This window comes from Oratosquilla oratoria, chromosome 4 (genome assembly GCF_046742065.1).
Source record: "Oratosquilla oratoria isolate Oo_2021 chromosome 4, ASM4674206v1, whole genome shotgun sequence".
NCBI lineage: Eukaryota > Metazoa > Arthropoda > Malacostraca > Stomatopoda > Squillidae > Oratosquilla > Oratosquilla oratoria.
Genome location: NC_134780.1, coordinates 42,707,859 through 42,727,521, shown reverse-complemented (window position 1 = coordinate 42,727,521; position 19,663 = coordinate 42,707,859). Strand labels below are relative to the sequence as shown.

Below are 19,663 nucleotides of genomic sequence, written 5' to 3'. Positions count from 1 at the left end.
TCTGTTTGTGTGCGAACATTCGCGGGTAAGGAACCAAGTGTGTTTGTATCGAGTGTTTAATGTGAACGCTCGCCGACGGGCCAACGTGACAGGCTTCGCCTTCCTGTGTGCATTTCACACCGTCCTCCCGCGGCCTCTGAAGACGACACACATTGACACCAAACAAAAGTTACGGGGCAGGCCAGAGTACGTGCTGGAGGCGCTGCAGAAGATGTCAGCGAACTCTTGTTGGTGTAAGAAGAACCTTTCCCGTAGATCCCGTAGGTCCTTTCTCTTCGAACTCCTCAGCCACCCCACACCCACCCCCAACTCCTACGCCTTGGGCAGTTGTTCTTAACTTGTTTCAGTGCTTGTACCCCATTATATCTCAGAAGATTTTCTCATAGGCCTACCCCCATCCAATATAAATACAATGCAAACATACGAAAAGGATGAGTGATACAGACTTTGTTGATAAACATTAGATATATTCAATTACTGAACAAAGGTAATTTCTCATTTCGAATTAAAAATATCAATCAGTAGAATATAATGAATGCACATCATGCTTTCTCATGGTAAATATATAGTACAATTGCCTAGAGGGAACGCACCATCAAAGTATCCTTCCGTCTTCCTGTACAATAAAGCTTCCAGCTATGTAGCGTCTCCATCCTTCATCTTACCCTTTTCCCCGTCCCTCACGAAACCCGCAGCCTCATCGTCGCTGGCAATGGTCCTCAGGCCCTCACGCACATTCCTTTAGAATAAATCCAGATTGTTGTTCTTCAGATAATGTCACAAACGTAAATGTCTTCCTCTCAGTCTCTCTGATTCCATGCTCTTTCATTATATTATTCTTCCTTTACCTCCTCTTCCTGCTTCACCTTTTCCTTCTCCTCCTCCTCCTCCTCCTCTTCCCTCTCTCTTCTTCCTCCTCCTCCACCTCTTCATTCTCTTCTCCGTCTCCTCTTCTTCCTGCTTCACCCTTTCCTTCTCCTCTTCCCTCTCCCTTCTCCCTCCCTTTCACCTCTTCATTCTCCTCTTCCTCCTCTTCCTGTTTCACCTTTTCCTTCTCTTCTTCCCTCTCCCATCTCCCTCCTCCTCCACCTCTTCATTCTCCTCTTCCTCTTCCTGCTTCACCTTTTCCTTTTCCTCTTCCCTCTCCCTTCTTCATCCTCCTCCTCCACCTCTTCATTCTCCTCCTCCTCCTTCTCCATCTCCTCTTCTTTCTCTCCCCCTCCACCCGATCCTCCTCCACTACCACCCACCCCTTTCTCCATAGTACCCCTCCATACAGACCATCCCTCCTCGTCTTCCTCCTCCTCCTCCTCCTCCTCGTCTTCTTCCTCCTCCTCTTCTTCCTTTGTGTAGTACACTACTCACGCCGCTCACGAGATCCCGTGAGAACGGTAAGGTCCTTCTCACTCATCGTTTTAACCGAGTTGGACACAACACGGACGGAACCTCACGGTGGAATAAAATCACCCGGCGGCAAATTAGCATAACATCTCGGGTGAGTCGTTTCTTCCCTTGACCTCTACCGAGACGCCCTCAACACATCCTCTTCTGATTAATATTAGACGATTTTTTTCATCTCGAGCTTGTATAAGGGTGGCCAATGAAACAGTGAAAATTAAGGAATTAATTATTGTACAGCACTTCATATACAAGCGTGCGGTCACCTAGGAGGCAGAACTAAGACTGGCGTGGGAACGCTAAGATTCGAGGGAAAACATATACGAATCGCATGGTTCGATTACAAAAAGAATGTACACGGAAATATACAATGGCAACAATAAAATCAATATACAATAATAAGTACACAATACTACAAGTACGTATGTAGAACACACAAGGAATATTCAACGCCACCATTACAAGATTAGCCCCGCCCTCTCTTATTTGAACTACATCACGTACCATTACCCTGAATAAAGTCTCCAGGAAACAGCCTGAGGAAGAGAAGAAACTAAAAAAAAAAAAAAAAAAAAAAAAAAAAAAAAATGGGACGTCGGTAACCTTGTATTAAGCCTCCGGCGTGGTGCAACGATGGTGAAAGCCAGGAGGATCCTTGTGGAAAGGTTGTCGGAGTCCTTTGTATGTATTGTGCACTCCCATGCATTCTCCCGACGCCAGAAGGTTCTCTTTCTCCAAAGACAAACAGGGAATTCCTTTCAGTTCCATCCATTGTCAACCTCCTCTCCCCCCACGTCCCCCAAAACCTCCTCCTCATCTTCCACCTCCACGGGATTGGCTCGTTCATTCTTTCCGTCTTCGGGACTCCCTCTTCGTCCTTGTGGTCTACCTTGGTCTCGCGAAATTCAAGCCCCCCCCCCTCTCTCTCTCTCTTTCTCTCTGCATCTCTGTCTCTGTCTCTCCCTCTCTATCTCTGTCTCCTTGTCCCTCTGTCTGTCTCTCCTGCTATCTGTCTCTCCTCTGTCTGTCTCTCTTTGTATCAGTCTTTCTCTGTCTCTCTGTCTCTTGGGAATTCTCTTTGTCTCAATATCTCTGTCTCTTAATCTCTGTCTCTCTGCATGTCTCTCGCTGTAGCTATCTGTCCGTCTCTCTGTTTCTCTCGCTCTCTCTGTCTCTTTCCCTTTGTCTCATTCTCTGTCTCCCTCCCTCTCTCTTCGTCTCTGTCTCTTTCGTCTGACTGTCTCTCTCCGTCTCTGTCTGCCTGTTTGTCTCTGTCCCCTCTCGGTTTACCTCTCCCTCTCTGTCTCTCCCTCTCTCTGTTGGAAAGGTATCGTGGCTAATAAAAGAGTTTGTTTCATTTTCAATATATTTCTAACATAATTTTTTTTTCAAACACTTCAGAGAAATTAGAATACAAGTTCAGACGCAAATGTAAACTACACGCAGACATTATGTTATTTTACACGTTCCTGTAGCCTTGGCTCAGTACTTTTTAACTCTCTGACCCTCTCTTGTCTGTCTTCTGATTAAGTAGACTAATCGAGTTACTATATGTTCTTTTGTTCTTTCTACTTCCTGAATTTGCACCTTCTACTTCTAAATCAAACTACTTTAGGACATTTAAACTATCACACTATATTCCTGATTAGCTTGTCTTAGCTTGGTTAGAATATATAATTCTATTCTAACTTCTGATTTTGGCATTTTGAGATCTACGTCTTCCTTATACATCTCTTAACATAGCTTATCGTCCTGCCGAGCAATTACCCTAGTGTGCCATCCGTCCCGATATGACATGTTCCTTCACACCTTTCTTATCTCTGGGACAATAAAAAGGGTTAAAGATATACCTCAAGTTTGCCAGATGGTCCGAGCGCAACTCAATCTTACAAGTACACAGCTGCTTTACGGGTTCCCTCAGTATGATATTTCCAAATTTGGGGAAGAAAACGAGATCATGCCACTGCGCGTCATGTGCGTAGGTAGTACAAAGGAGTGACGTCACTGGGACAGAAGGAGCTCAACGCCGACTATGATACACAATGTGGTAACAGTATCCAGCAGATCTTTTTTCTATTTCATGTTACTCCTTCCACCTGCTCTTAAGATGATACGCCGAGTTGCAGAACCGTGTTATTGTAGCTCAAAGAGAGAAAAGAGGTAATGATACTTTATCGGCATGGTTGTGTACGAGCGTGAGAGGGTCCATAGTTCAGTGATAAATTCACATGCCGATAACTGTGAGGAAAACTTTTGAAGAAGACCTCAAGAAGAAGAACGAGTGTGAGCGCGCGCGCGCGGGCGTGTGTGTGTGTGTGTGTGTGTGTGTGTGTGTGTGTGTGTGTGTGTGTGTGTGTGTGTGTGTGTGTGTGTGTGTGAGTGTGTCTGAGTGAAGGCCCCGTTGGTTTCATGAAATCTGAAACTTGGTTGCCTCGACATTGTATCAGAGTCAACATTCCTCTTCTCCGTAATCTTGCACGATTGAAAAATCTCGTTTTTTTTCTATTTTCTTTCTGCTTCTCGCGCTGGTATTGTACCAGATGATCATATTTCCTCTCGTTCTGTCTATTTTTTTTTGTTCTTCTACCACTTCTTCTTCATCTTCTTTTTCTTCTACCTCTTCTTCTTCTTCTTCTTCTTCTACTTCTACCTCTTCTCCTCCTTCTTCTTCTATCTCTTCTCCTCCTTCTTCTTCTACCTCTTCGCCTCCTTCTTCTACCTCTTCTTTCTCTTCTTCATCTCCTACCTCTTCTCTTTCTTTTCTTTGTTCTTCTCCTACCTCTTCTTCCTCTTCTCCTACTTCTTCTTTAGCTCTGTGTCCGGAAGGATTATATATATTTGATTGATTTGTTTTCCTGCAAACAACAAATACTTTCATTTTTCTTGCAAATTCCTAAACTTTGTTCATATAAGGTGATTGGACAACAATCGAATGTTCCCTGATCTCAGGATGATTTTTGTATGTTTGTAATGTATATTACAAACACAAACAATCATCTATTTTTTTTCTGGGAAATCAATGGACGGACTCTGATACCGTTGTCGGCTCCTCTGGGGCTGCGGGTTTCCAGTCAATGAAGCACACTTTAATAGATACTTCGAAGTTGTCGGTGATAGACGCCATGTCGGAATCATCAAGAGAGGAGCTCAAATGTATATCAAATGTCTCGTCATTTCAAAACCACTGGAGCCGCGATTGGATTTCTGTCTGGAACAAGAAAATACTACCAGAAACTGATCAGGTGAAGGTTATTGTTACTGCTGATGAAGTGGTTCAATAAAAAAAAAAATGAAAAATGAATAACTGCGCAGTTTGTGGTGTCTGAAACGTATCAACAAACAAGGGCACAACACTGCCCCTCCACGTCTACATAGATTGACTTATTATTTATTGATTCACTTATTCATATATCTATTTGTTTCTTCATTTGTTTATTTATTGATCTATTCTTATATCTATTTATTCTATATTACATTTTTTCAAACGTGTTGGTTGAAGTTTAGGATGAATCTTGAAAAACGTTTTTCAACAGAACCAAGTCAGCTGAAGACCCGACTTCACCTAAATTCACATTTCTTTCATTTTCAGTTTCATTCTAAACTTCAACCAAGCTTCTCTTCCGGGACGTTAAACAAAACTTCCGTCTTCAGTTCCAGCAAGGTTATTTTGTTTCTTAACGAACGTTCTTTGTCCTTTGCAGGACGGCTGTGACAAGGTGTACATTTCCACCTCTGACGTTCAGATGCACGCCAACTACCATCGCAAGGACAGTGCCATCATGCAGGAGGGCTTCCAGAGATTCAGAGCCACTGAAGACTGTCAACAGAGCCATTGTCCGTTCTCAGGCCAGAGGACGACCCATTTTCATTGCATGAGGACTGGGTGCAATTTCACCTTCAAGAACAAGGCCGATATGGGTAAGGAAAAGAGGTGTTTTGAAGTTGTCAGTGATCACTACATTGTGTGTACGTGTGTGTGTGTGTGTGTGTGTGTGTGTGTGTGTGTGTGTGTGTGTGTGTGTGTGTGTGTGTGTGTGTGTGTGTGTGTGTGTGTGTGTGTGTGTGTGTTCACCTTGGTCTTTGGATCACGTGCTGGACTCGTGATCGACAGCTATTTCCCTCCTGGAAGAGAGCCCAGAGCTCGTATGACCTACCTATGGGTAATGCTGTGACCTTACACGCACATACACACCCAACTCTCCGCTCTCGAGAGTTGGAGTAACGACTCGAAGCGCAGCGATACTTAAATTATTTCAGCCCTGGGCAGGATTCGAACCCGGACCGCCGTAGTGACAGTCGGGGACCCTACCAACCGCGCCACCGAGTGTGTGTGTGTGTGTGTGTGTGTGTGTGTGTGTGTGTGTGTGTGTGTGTGTGTGTGTGTGTGTGTGTGTGTGTGTGTGTGTGTGTGTGTGTGTGTGTGTGTGTGTGTGTGTGTGTGTGTGTGTGTGTGTGTGTGTGTGTGTGTGTGTGTGTGTGTGTGTGTGTGTGTGTGTATACGCTCGAGCGGGCAACATACTTTGCCATGGAACGCTAGAACCTAATTATAGCTTACCGATCTTGCTGAAAAAAGTAACGAACTGAGAATCTTTACGGAAATTGACATAATACACATTCAGAATACCAAACATAGAAACTGCAGAAAAGTTCTGAGCTACTCACAAAAAAAAAAAAAACAGTTTCATATCAGTTGAAATAATGAATTTGACAATAATGTCACCCATATCAACGCGCCGGACATACTGACAGATGTACGATAATGTTCCTCACATGGTCGTGTTCTTGGAATTCCCCCGGGCGGGGATAGCTACATCTCCCACAGTAAACTAAAATTTAAATTCGATCGAAAAATCACTTTATCATTTACTTAAGAGTAGGAGGCTTCATAAGGTTCACTTTACCAACGCCTCGGGTCACTTCTAAGACCTAGTACGATTCCCAACGCACCTTCTTCACCTCACCGTTCCTCCCTTCCGCCAGAAAAACACAAGACTTATCACATCAAGGACGAGCAGCTGACGAAGGACGGGTTCAAGAAGTTCATGAAACACGAGGACTGCCCCTACGAAGGTTGCAAGTTCTCCCGAATCGTGAACCACATCCACTGCATCCGACACGAATGCAATTACGTTCTCCACTCTTCGGGACAAATCTTCGCACACAAGGTGAGCGAGCAAGATGCAAGTCTTCGCGAAGTCATTTTTTTTTTATCTCTAACTTATTTTGCTTTATTGACAAGTGTTGGTTGTTGTTGCTGCTGCTGTTGTTCTTGCACTCCGATCCCACACCGCATATCTTCTTTATTTTACTTTTGTTACGTACAGCGGAAACACGAACGGCAGGACCACGAACGCGCCTACCGGAAGTATAAGTTGGCGCAGACAATGCTTGGCGTACCGGAGGGCCATCCGGCACTCAGCCCCTTCCTCCACGAGGCCCTTAGGCCCTTGGGGGCCCCACCCCTCGGAGGCTCCCTCTGCGACCTGAGGAGAGACGACTCGTCGTCCCCTATCGGCCCAGGAGCTCCTGGCGGTCCTCCCGTGCCGAGCGGGCTTCCCCCTTCCCTGCAGCGCCCCAACCACGCCTTCCTGATGGGGGCTCTTCCCTCCACAGGGATGCCCCCGGCGCCCGGGGACCAGCACCCGTTAGCCAAGCTCCTAGGAATGCCTCCCACGGCCCACATGCTCTTCCCACCCTCCAGCTTGGGACCCTCGCCCACGGTTACGTCTACCTCAGGTCCGGCCTCCCCTGTGGACCTGAGCGCTGGCGGTGCGGCCTCGGTGCTCCCGCCAGAAGAGAACTGGGAGAGACACCTGACGCATTACGGCCGCGACGAGCCTTGCCGGCCCGCCTGCGACCTCTCGGGCTGCGACCACTGGCACTGTGAAGAGTGTGAGTCTGTCTTCCGGGGCCGGGAGGGGTCCAGGGACCACGGCCGCATCCACGAGCAGCAGGCGCAGATCACCGAGGAGCACTTCACCAGGGCAGACCCTTCGGCGGAGAGGAGTCCTTGTCGCCCAGACTGCCCACTGCAGGACCGTGCCCTCCACTACCACTGCAACTGGGTAAGTAGAGCAAAATTATCCCGCCTGAGTGATACGCTCGTAGCTATTTGCTGTTTCTGTTTTAAGTCAATCCGACGAGGAACTTGTTCAGAGCAAGAGGCGGCCCCACCAAGGGTCGCGTCTTGGTGTGGCACTGTTCTGTCGTCGATGAATGTGAAACTGTTTTCTTGCAATTGTAACTAATTGTTTTTCTATTTTGTGTGTGTGCGTGCGTGTGTGTTTGTGTGACCTAACATACTAACATTCAACCTTCCTCTCCCCCCGAACCTACCTTGTCCCGACCTGCTCCGACCTGTCTTCACTCGCCGTTGTTGCTGTCGCCGTCACCGTCGTTGTCGCCGCTGTCGTCGTCCTACGCTCTCCGACGGATGGGACTCGTCACCATCACCCTTCACCCTATCCCTCCACCCTTTCACCAATCCCTGCCTCTTCCCCCTTCCCCTAACACCCTGCATTCCACCCTGTTTCCCCCCTAACAGGAGGGTTGCCGTGAAGTGATCTTGGCCTCAAGCGACAAGCCCTTCCAGCGCCTCGAACACTTCCGCATGCACGACTACGCCCGGCGATTCGCAGCCGTCGGGAGCCTGGCGGGAGCACCGCCCCCGCCCCCACCACCCCCAGTAGGTGCAGCACATATAGTAGGAGGCGCAGCAGCAGCTGTCACTTCTGTTGATTCCATGTTTAAGCGTAAGAGAGGACGACCTCCTAAGAATCGTATAATAGAGGTGAGTTGGTCGACCTCCCTTCTCGCCTCTTCTTCAACTTCTTCCTCTTACTCCTCCTCCTCTTCCTTCTCCTCCTCTTCCTCTTCCTTCTCCTCTTCGCCGTCCTCCTTTTTCTCATCTCCTTCTGCACTTGCGATCTCTCCGAGCTCCTCTTCCTCTTCTGATTATCGGCACGTTCTTCTGAGAGATCGACAAGCTTCACTTCGTTGATTTCAAGACCTTCGCTTCTTAGGTCGTCTCCGCTCTGCTGCAGTCTTCGCTCGTCTCAGCCGAAGTCGCTTCTTAACACTTTCCGGATCAGCTGACATGTCAACACTTTCAAAAACGGTGACGTACTTTATCGTCTTTATTCTAGTTAATGCCAGACGCGTTTTAGTCACCTGAGGAGTGGATCCAGAGTCGAGAGGGGTTTCCAATCGCCCCGGGTCCGTCTCATCCTCAGCTGAGTAAAATGGCGCGACGTTAGCAGGAATAAATAGTCTAAGGTGCGTCACTCTGTTGAAGGTAGCACGAGTGAATCTCTGCTCCCGTGTGTCTGAACCGGAGGGAATTATTATCTGATACTACCGCACTGCGTTCATAATTCACACATTTTTCTCACTTTTTTTGCTGTTGTTTTTTTAACCTCAATTACTTAGCCCCTTTTGATCAGCTCTGACGCTAATACACTCTTCGTGCACATCAATGGGGTATCTTAACATAAACCTTCTCGTATATATCTTAACTAATCGTATGCCAATGCCAATGACGATAATAACCGTCGCGTCAAATACTTGATTCAAATATATATAAATGTATATATACATATACAGAATTGAACAAAAAATAATGAAGAAAAGAGGCATGTGAAACGCTCTGAAAATAGAAGAGAACAAAACAAATAATCTCTTTATGTTTAAGTATTTCTTTCTGCTTTAAATTTCAGGTTTGGAATGATTACGTAAGTGTAGATGAGACGTTCGTTTGCTTGTTTTGTTTGTTTGTTTAATCGTGTTGTTCGCCTCACACCTAATCTGTCCAAGCTTGTACTCACTCTCACCCTTAAACCACTGACTCATGCGTGTACTCATACTCACGTGACCTTCCCTTAATGGCTCAACCCATCATTCACCAACTCACCTACTCACTCGTTTAGCTGCTTGCCTAGTTTAATTCCTAACTACCCTCGCTCCCTCCCCCTCGCGCCAACAGTGCCACATAACCCAGTAAGCCACTGCTGGTGACTGAGGGGGCCCGTGTACAAGCAACCAGTAAGTCCACGAGAGCTGCCTAAGCGCCAAGGGACATACAGGATCTTGTATAAGTATCCCGTAAGTTCCGGGGGCCCAGACAGTGTGTTACCTGACATACAGGGGCCTGTACTTATCCTCTGTAAGTCTAGAGAATGCCTGTCTACGTGTCCATTGACACACAGGGGGTCTGTGGACTTCTGGGATGTGAGTCTTCGACACCAAAGGAGAATTCGAGTGGTTAGATAAAAGAAGAAAAAAAAGTTGGCCCAAGACACGAGACTGCGCACAAAGACGCGGTCATGCATACAAGGGCATGGCTGCAACTCACAAGAATGTGACCCCTAACTTGCATACTTAAGTTAACTTAACACATATAAATAAAGAATCCCCTTTTTTGCATCTGGATGGAAAAAAATATTTGCATGTGCCATGTGCGTGCGTAATAATGTGTTTGTGTGCACGTGCATGTATTTGTGTACGCAAGATATATTACATATAACATATACGTGTGTATGTGTACATTTCTCATGTAATAACGAATGTACAGTTGGTAACGTGCGTACGTGAGTTCGACGTCCTGTATCCGATAAAGATTAATTTGTCGCCAAGAACAAGTGGTTTCAAAGAGTTCACAAATAATCTACTCTATATTTGGAGGTTCTAAAATTCGGAAATCTCTAATATTTGGAAGGAGAATCATTTTCGATCACTTACCAGAATATTGGAAAGTGCATCTGGTACCTGAAATTTCTGTAGGTCAATACTTTCCGTTTCGGATATTGGAGATGTCTCAGCTCTGGAGATTTCTGACTGAGGAAAATGTCGATACGCGTTTCGTTTGTGATTGTTGTTGCTGCTGCAAAGATTGAGTACATCCTTAGTGTTGCTAGCTGGGTAGGGGTCGCCAACCTAGCCACGATTACTGATGATGATAAAGTCCCTAAAAAAAATAATCAAATAAAATGAAAAGGGAGAAATCGGGATGAGTTTCAGCCCCGTTTCTGTTGGTTTAATTAAATAAAGTTCCTAAAGATGGTGGGACGGAACGTACAGGGGAGGGATGGAGAGAGAGAATAAGTGCGGGGGGAAGGGAGGGAGGGAGGGAAGGAAGGGAGGGAGGGGGTCTGAAAGAGACAGAAACATCTGACAACGTCATCTTGTGCCCCCTATCACTACTCCTCACAACAGCATAGGTACCACACTTATGCGACACTGTCCAACGCTCGAAGACTAACATTGACCCTTTCTTGCTTCCAGTACCCTATGTCCAGCAGTCACGACACTCCTAAGGCTATCTTTACGTCCTTCAAACTACCGAAGACCTCGCCTCCACATCCATTAGTAGCAGCTGCCGGAGTTGTGCCTCAAGACTCCGTTCCACTTCTCCACGGACCCCAACATCCGGGCCTCACGCCGCCCCTCACGGACCTCTCGCGCGATGCCGAGTCTCCGAATGCAGGGGGGCCCGGGTTCACCCCTGGGAGCCCCAATGGTCACACTTCGACGATGACCTCCAAGCTCCTCTTGGGCCCAAACGCGCAACACCTTCAGCAGACCAGCTCAGGAGTCCTCCTGATCCCCGTGGCAGCTCCTGTCCTCATCAACCCGCCCCAGCCTAAGGTAGGTACAAGGTCGTAGGCTTAAACGAGAATGTGGGGTCCGGAGGGAGAATCAGACACTACCGCAAATATCGATCTTGTTCCCTTTGAGCACATTGTCCATAGTAGCGGCCGAAGTGTCTGGTGGTCTCGTGCCGGCCTGCATTTCCGTTCTCATTTCGTTCTGTTTCACGGTCATTAAGGCCTCGTTTCCAAGCACCACAATTCGCAGTCTTCCTGTAGTTAAGAACATAAGAATGAAGGAGACTGCAAGAGACCATAAGGCCTACACTAGGCAGCTCCGTATCCATCACCACCTGTCATCCCCATCCATAAAGTTGTCTAATCGTTTCTTAAAACAACTGATAGTTTCAGCGCTTACTAAGTCTATTCCATTCGTCGACCACCCTATTAGTAAACCAATTCTTGCCTATTTCCTTCTTAAATCTAAATTTGTCCAGTTTAAATCCATTACTGCGAGTCCTGCCCTGTTGTTTTAATATGATGACCTTGTTTGTATCACCCTTGTTAAAGCCTTTGATCCACTTGAACACCTCTATTAGATCACCCCGCACTCTGCGTCTTTCCAGAGAGTGTAAGTTAAGGTGCCTAAGCCTCTCTTCGTAAGGCAAATTTCTGTTTCTATGTATCATTTTTTTTCGTCTTCTTACACTACTCCCTGTTCCAAGTTCCACTACGATAACCAAGGTGTTCCTCTCCTCTCCCCCCTCCTCCAGGCGGAACAACTGGACGGCTTCTACGTGTTCGGAGAGGGGTCTGCGTGTCCCGACCAACTGTGTCCCCTGCTAGGGCGCAGACACTACCACTGCGCACATCCTCGCTGCCTCTACGTCACCGAGCAGGCGGACATCTTGGTGCTTCATTCGAGGGACTTCCACGAGAACCTCCCCATCCTGGACGGCTTCGTGGCCTTCGACAGGAACATCGACTGCAGGATGCCCATGTGTCAGAGGTAAGGTTCTTCAAGACCTCGACGTCGTTTCCCAACTCCCTTCTGGATATTTTCTTCACCTGGGAGCGTGATGAGCTGACGAACTTGCCGATCTCTGTAATCGAGAGCTTATATAGATGACGGTTCGAATCCCGCTAAGAATCAACATGTGATGGCAGTAAGGGTATCATACGATCTCTAACCCTCAACCTCCGACAAAGGCATCCATGCTTAGCCACCACGCAGAGCTAGTAATGCCTGAAATCTAAAAAACTAATAAATTGATCAATGAATAAATAAATAGATGAATAAATGAACGTCTGTACACACCTTTATTCGATACAATGTCATTAAGGAATAACATGTCGACCACTCTTCTCTGATTTCTAGCAACAAGATCAACAAGCATTTCCACTGCGTCCGGTGCGGTTTCTCCTTCCTTCGACACCAACTCATGGAGTCCCACTTAGAGAAGCATCATGAAGAGGAATCGGCGGTCATGTCACCCAACACCACGTCCTCCTCGACCACCGCCTCCAACGGTATGCCCCCAAGCTCCATTGGACACAGCCTAGGTCCTCAGTCGCCGATATACCTGAAGAAGAGGCCTGACAGCCCAATGGACAACACGCCCACAACGCCCAACCTTCCGGACACGCCCAGCAAGGGTCAAGGTAGTTCACCAATACATGTTGTGCCGTCAGACTTTTTTTTTTTTTTTTTTTGGTCTGGCGCGCGTAGTTCGCATTTGTTTCAAAAGGTGTGATGTTGATGTGTATTTTCTGAAATGATAGATGTAACAAGTATGCGCGCAAGAACACGAACATATGTACGCACACGCACACACACACACACACACACACACACACACACACACACACACACACACACACACCGATTCTAAAGTTCGCCAACAGATTTATCGTGTTTTTACTTAGTCATAAATGGCACAGCCTTTTTTTTTCTTCAATATCTTATTTTTGCACTAGTTATTACACAGTTGCAGTGCAACATACACAACTTATGCGCCATCTGTGAGCACATAATGATAACACTAAGACTCTGGTCGAGCTTTGGAATATTTTTGTGTGTGTGTGTGTGTGTGTGTGTGTGTGTGTGTGTGTGTGTGTGTGTGTGTGTGTGTGTGTGTGTGTGTGTGTGTTTGTTTGTTTGTTTGTGTTTTGCACCCTTTGCCGCAACTAGCCGCAGATTGCACTGACGGACAGATTCTTCTCCTCCAGTAGTCAAGTCCGCTGGAATCTTCTACCCCTTGTCGCCCTTCCCGGTCGCTAGCACCGCCCGCACGGCCTCCTCCACGTCCAGCCCCGGCGGCAGCAGTATGATCCGGGGCGAAGCAGGGGCTCTGGTCACACCCATCCCGCCCTCCACGCGCCCGCAATCCACCACAACCACCACCCTCTCGATACCCGTGTCTAGTAATTTGGTCATCACTGCCTCGGTGAGATCGCCCGCCTTGTACATGTCGCCCCCGCGGATGGAAAGGATGGACCAGGAGGAGGATCTTACGGCGGGGGAAAGGGGTCTGAACGCAGACGATGGCGGTTCTATGGGAGGTAACACACTGACACGCCTCCTGCAGACACCCACCCTCGATATGCAACGCGCTGCCGAGTGGCTGAGCCCCGACAGGCACCCTCAGTACGGGCCCGAGCTCTCCTGCGGGCGCCCCTTCTGCAAGCTGAAGAAGAAAGACCATTATCACTGTCAGCTGTGCAACCAAGCCTTCAGCGAGCAGGACAAGCTGAAGCCGCATTTACTCAAGCACACTCAGGGGACCAGTCCGTCGAGCGCTCTGTCGCCGGCACCAGGGAGCTCCACAGGGGCTGACGAGGAGGAACGGGGGCCCGACGATGACCCCGTCGACGAGAACGAGAGCTCCCGGCCTCCGCACATCGTTCCCGAAGAAGGCTCGGAGCGTACTCGGAGTCCCTCGACTTCTTCGATCGGCGCCGGCGTCTGCGGCAGCCCCCGCCCGCCGAGTGCGGGCATAGGGATGCCTCAGCCGGGGGCGCCTCAGTTCCCGGGATCTATCGTGTACTCCCAGGGCACAGGCTTTCCGAGCTTCCCGCCACCATTCGGGCCACACTTCAGCATGGCAGGCATGTTCCCGGGCTCGCTACCTCGCCTCATACCCCCCGGATGGCCCGCTGTGCACCCGGCTGCCCTGGCCGCTATGGCCCATCCCGGGCTAATGATGACCGGCATGAGGCCGAACGGGGAGATGACGGCTGGCGTGCCCGGGCCCGGAATGCCGCACGGCTCCCTCGCCGGCCCGACCAGCAACACCGGCGACTCCCCTCTCCTGCCGAGCGGCCTGAGCACGTCCCCTCACTTGGCGCTTCTCGGCAAACGCCTGCAGGCGGACGATTTCCCCTCACAGGAGGCCAAGAAGATCAGGTCCAACCACAACTTGAGACTCCTCAAGGACGAGCCGGTGCCGGAGGGATATATCAGATTCAGGTAATTCTCCAAATCCTTCTCTTAAAAGTAAATAGATAAATGAATAATAATAATAAATGAATAAATAAAGAAATATATGCTGTAACTCATAACATTGGTCTTATGTCCACGCCCTCTCCGGCGAGGAGCCTCCTCTGTGCCGACCTAACTTCGGTTCCCCCCTCCTTCAGGTTCAACGAAGACTGTCAGTACCCGCACTGCGGGTACCGCGAGCACCAGACCCACTTCCACTGCATGCGGAAGGATTGCGGCTACTCGTTCTGCGACAAGACGCGGTTCGTCCAGCACACGGCGCGACACGAGCGCCTCGACACCCTGATGGGGGGAGACTTCCAACAGTTCCGGGCCAACGTGCCCTGCGGGAGGAGCGAGTGCGTCTATGCGTCCATGCTTGGCAAGAGCGGTAAGTCTTTCATTTATTCATTCATTTATTCATTAGTCCATTTATTCGTTTATGTAAGTCGTTGTATCGGGGGACAAGATCACCGTTACCGTTTTCCCTGAATCTGCATGTCGTAAAAGGAGACTGAATGGGGAGGTGCGATGAGGCTGAGGATCATAATATATATATATATATATATATATATATATATATATATATATATGTATATATATATATATATATACACATAGTATATAGTTCCCTCACAAGAAAATGATGTGAATTTTATGTTTGGATGAGAAAGAAACAAAGAAACTGTGTGTGTGTGTGTGTGTGTGTGTGTGTGTGTGTGTGTGTGTGTGTGTGTGTGTGTGTGTGTGTGTGTGTGTGTGTGTGTGTGTGTGTGTGTGTGTGTGCGTGCAACCTTTCATGCATGTGTATACATACGAAGATGCGTATGTATACACTTCCAACAAGTCCACACAATAAACAACCCGCTTTAAATTTGGGCATACAATACATGCAAATAACCATAGGCCTCCTTCCATTCCTCACCTTTTCACTCACGTTCGTCCTCTCTTCTCCCCCTCCAGGAACCCAGAACAAAGCCTCGCATTTCCACTGCCTCAAGTGTGAGTTCGTGTGCACGGACACCAACAAGGTCGTGGCCCACCGCAGGCAACACCAGAAGAGAGACTCCATCAACGCCGCGGGCTTCGAGAAGTTCACGCCCTCGCAGCCTTGTGGAACCGAAGGATGCAATCACAACCAGAAACAAACGCACTATCACTGCCTCAGATGTAACTATGCTGTCCTCGGGCTGAGTCAAATGTCGGCGCACAGATTCCGTCACATAGAGTAGAGGGAAGCTGAAGTGACGGCAGAAGCAGGAGCGAGCGAGCGAGAGGACCTCGATTCGGCAGAGATGGGAGGAAAAGAACGACATCATGGCATTATAGTCTCGTCTCATCTCAGCGAAACTTGAAACGAGTGTCAGTTGCAACAGAACAATGTATAGGTAATAGAAAAATAAAAAATTAAAAAACAAAAAAGGAAAAAAAATATTGCGTGGAATTTTCGAAAACTGGAGAGAAAAAAACACGGTGCGAATTTGTAATCAACTGAATTAATCAACTACGAGTAATCAGTTACACATTAAATAGAAAAGAAAAGAAAATAACGTGAAATGGTAGGTGCAGACATTGAGGACGGCCGCGTTGTCGTTGTCGCTGTCGTCGACGACGACGACAACGAGAAGGACTCATGACCAAGAAGAGCGCGTAGATCCTGTGTCTTTATCGTTGTGCCGATCCGTTCGACGAGCATCGTGGTCAAACGACGCCACGACAGGCCTTCCGAGCCCGTTCTAGGGTTTGTCCATGGTCTCCTGCCTACCCTAGGATGGGGTCAGCCTTGTATTTGTAGCCAATGGTCAGTGATAATATTATTTTATTTATGACTAGTGTGTAGTAAGCCTTCCATGGACTTGTACACAACCAATCCATCCTCATCAACCGTTGTGATGAAGTAGTGGAGCTGGCACGTACAACCAACTCTGTCTCGTCCTCCCCACCTCGGCCCATCAACGGTGCATGCGCACTTGACCCGCACCAATCTACGACTCTTTAACTCAAAACTCAGGCTACTTCGAAGGAGCGACTTCGCCGTCGCACCTCACCGGGTCCTGAAGAAATAAAGAGTTCACTAGTGCGAGATGGACACTTTAGGTGCAGGGGTAGAGTGGCCCGTGGTGGGGCGGCAGACCCGTGGTGCCCAGCCCACCGCCTTCAAGTTTCCTCCTATTACGAAGAAGAAAAAATCAACGTAGTGTCTTGGACAAGTGTCTTAGTCTGTCATTCTATGTGTACTATAAATATTAACCACTATGGACCTGTCTTTCACGCACGGGAAGGATTCTTAGGACAAGTGTCCTTAGAGACGCGTTTGCTGTGCCTTGCAGACTAGCGGCCTGACTACGAGGTCGCTTGCTCCCCCCACGAGATCCCCCACCCCCTTAAACCCCCCTCCCTCCCTCCCTCTCTCCCTCCCTCCCCGGGGGGAGCGTCCCAGCATTGTTTCGCTATTTATTGTAGCATGTGACAACCCTTTAGTGCCAATTGTTACCTTATGATTTAGTTCTTCTTCTGTAGTGCCAAACTTTGTATTTACTTTATAAATATATTGTGGCAGATTATGTGCCTATCTAATATTTTCATTTTATCAATTATGTTAATTCTTATGACAATAGTCACCGCCCACGATCTCAGGCGAAACAAGCCAATGCCTCCTTCCTTTCCCCGACCAATCACAGACCTCCACCCAGTGCGCTTCGTTCAGGAGCGATCGTGATTGGTCAGGGCAGAAAGGGGGTGGGACTTGTCTCGCCTGACATTAAGGCGATGGCTACAGAAGGTTTACTTTGCATCCTTTCCTCGGCGTCTGCTTTGGCAGATGTTGGGCCAAGGTCGCTGGAACGATGATGATGATGAGGAGGAGGAGGAAGAAGAAGAAGAGGAGGAGGAGAAGGAGGACCGACATGGTGCGGTGCTGGATCCCCCCGAAGGGACGGACGGACGGACGTACACACACATAGCCAAACAAACAAAAATAACATAAACACACACACACACACACATAGTCTGTCAAAACGCGCCTCCGGACCCTCGGCGTTGGCAAGTCCCGGTACCGGAGGGAGGGGATGGGGGAGGTGGGGGGGAAGGTCGCGCACAGAGGCAATGGACAGTGTTTCATCAGGTACCAGGGGGTGGGAGGGGAGGGTCTTGGGTGCAAGTCCCGGTGAGCGACTTGTCCGGTACGAGAACCGACAGAAGAGGTCAACAAATCCAGGAAGGCGGCAAACGTGACCCGCCCTTAGCCTCCAGGCCCCGCCCAGTGACCCCGCCTCCCCCAGAAGGTGGGGGGAGGGGAGCAGGCCGAGAAGGGGGGTGTGGGGGGCTCTAAGCTGTAGCATGTCCGGTTTGCTGTGATGTAGGCATGTAGTTATGTGGTGGTGACTTCACCCGACGAGCAGTTAGTGTACAACACGGGGGAAACTCCCGGCGGAGTGTGGTGTGCAGGACCTGTTGCATTAGTGTTAGCGGCGGGGAACCTCGCCAGCGACGGGAGGACGAGAGGTCATAACCAAGCAGGGAGAGACGTCCCCATGGGCGGGCCAAGCCCTGGTATCACATACCAATACCTCTAAGAGAAACGATCCCGGTGAACAAATGACCTCAACAGAATATTTCATCGACCCTGTGAGCACCGTCTTACCTCTCACGTAGCCCCGCTGGCATGAGGAGGACCCCCGCCCACCTGCCGCCGGACGGCCGGCCCTCTGCTTGGCCAATGGCACCCAATGGGTCCCTCCGGCAGCCCGTGCCCTTATTTATTATCGTAGGTTTTCGTAGGACCGCCGGGAGCATAGGTTAGCGCTGTCTTATTCCTTCTGTAGCAGCTAAGATGAGAACAACATCGTAGGTAGCAGAAGACCTTTCAGGTACCAAAGAGGAGGGAGGAGGAGGAGGAGGAGGAGGAGAAGGAGGAGGAGGAGGAGGACCCGAAGGGGAATTGCTACCTGGAACGTAGCGAGGTGGAAGTGAGGCTGACGTTGGGAACAGAGAGTTGAGGGTGAACTGTGGGTGGCGAGTTAATGCCATATCCAAGTTTACAGTGGACGGGTTGGCAATGGAATCTTAAACATCATCTTATTCGTGGACCACGAACGTTGTCCACTTCTACTGGCACACAACAATAGAAAAAGAAAATCTTCCTGTTAATGAAACTTGTTTCCAAATTGAAACTCTACGACGGCTAAGCCTCCAGCTTGTCAGCATAACATCTTCCCATGGCTCCATCAACATCACAAGGACGAGTGCTCCAGAGGACATCTCCCACAGTTTCTGTGGCAGCATAAATACTGATCATGAATTGATCATTTGTGAGAAGTGAGAAGACACACAGGTTCTCTAAAGCCCATTTGTTGTTTGCTGGTTAGCCCACAGTGTCAGTAGACTTCGGAAGAAGCAGATCACCCTCCCGGACGATCCTCCACCCTTGTTATGTAGTGATCGTTACTCTAAACTCGACCTTCTCCCTCAGCCTTAACTCCTGAAGTCCCAACGGATGATGATGATGATGATGATGATGATGATGATGATGATGATGATGATGACTGTTGATTTGCTACCCTCCTCCTTCCTAGGATGTGATCGGCAATTCGACCATCTGGAAAGTGCGGTTTTCCATCTGACCCGAACAGTGGGCTGCAACTATGATCAGTTATCTGCAACTCCCAGTATTTAGTCACATCTCCTAACACTTGATTCCAGCCACAACATTGAACTCAGACATTTAACCACACCAAAAACTCTGCTTTCGTTTCCAAAGGATGATCCTGGTTATAATCCAAGGCATTATCAAACTCAACAGGAAGTTCTGGGCAAAATTATAAGTCTGCTACATTCCACGAAACAACCTAACTACGAAAGAGCGCTTTAATATATCGGATGTTATATACGAAAATACTTTCATCCAAGAGACGACTATACTCAAAAGCATAAATACTCCAAAGAGCCAAGGTATATTCCTGAAGGCAAACTCAATACGACAGGTACACATCAAAATGTAAATATACTCAAGAAGGCAGCTAGATTCTGCAGAAGATATGACTATTATCTAAAGAGGCAATTCAAAAATCAGTAAAAAACTATTATACTCACCATATGAGGTGAGTTTGCTCGAGTAGGAATCTAACTAAAAGCTACAGCTCCTCCGTGATTGAAGTATAATGGAACTTGGTCATTTTCGCAAGAATAGAAAAAAAAAAAA

At 48.3% G+C, this 19,663-nt stretch overlaps 1 protein-coding gene across 5 annotated transcripts in view; it reads left to right on the top strand.

Annotated features, from left to right (window-relative positions):
* The window catches only part of LOC143024833 (zinc finger protein castor homolog 1-like), a 775,578-nt gene that overhangs the window by 754,117 nt on the left and 1,798 nt on the right, over positions 1–19,663 (top strand). For 3 of the 5 annotated variants that reach the window (XM_076184100.1, XM_076184098.1, XM_076184102.1), the window contains 11 exons: positions 5,100–5,316; positions 6,379–6,563; positions 6,723–7,463; positions 7,943–8,188; positions 9,114–9,128; positions 10,678–11,040; positions 11,756–11,991; positions 12,361–12,644; positions 13,197–14,451; positions 14,622–14,854; positions 15,427–19,663. The exon at positions 15,427–19,663 is cut by the window's right edge and continues 1,798 nt beyond it. In XM_076184100.1, the coding sequence (XP_076040215.1) occupies positions 5,100–5,316; positions 6,379–6,563; positions 6,723–7,463; positions 7,943–8,188; positions 9,114–9,128; positions 10,678–11,040; positions 11,756–11,991; positions 12,361–12,644; positions 13,197–14,451; positions 14,622–14,854; positions 15,427–15,695 (4,044 nt within the window). In that variant the 3' untranslated portion in view covers positions 15,696–19,663. The remainder of the gene's footprint in view (positions 1–5,099; positions 5,317–6,378; positions 6,564–6,722; positions 7,464–7,942; positions 8,189–9,113; positions 9,129–10,677; positions 11,041–11,755; positions 11,992–12,360; positions 12,645–13,196; positions 14,452–14,621; positions 14,855–15,426) is intronic. The other 2 variants (XM_076184099.1, XM_076184101.1) reach the window with 2 other exon arrangements.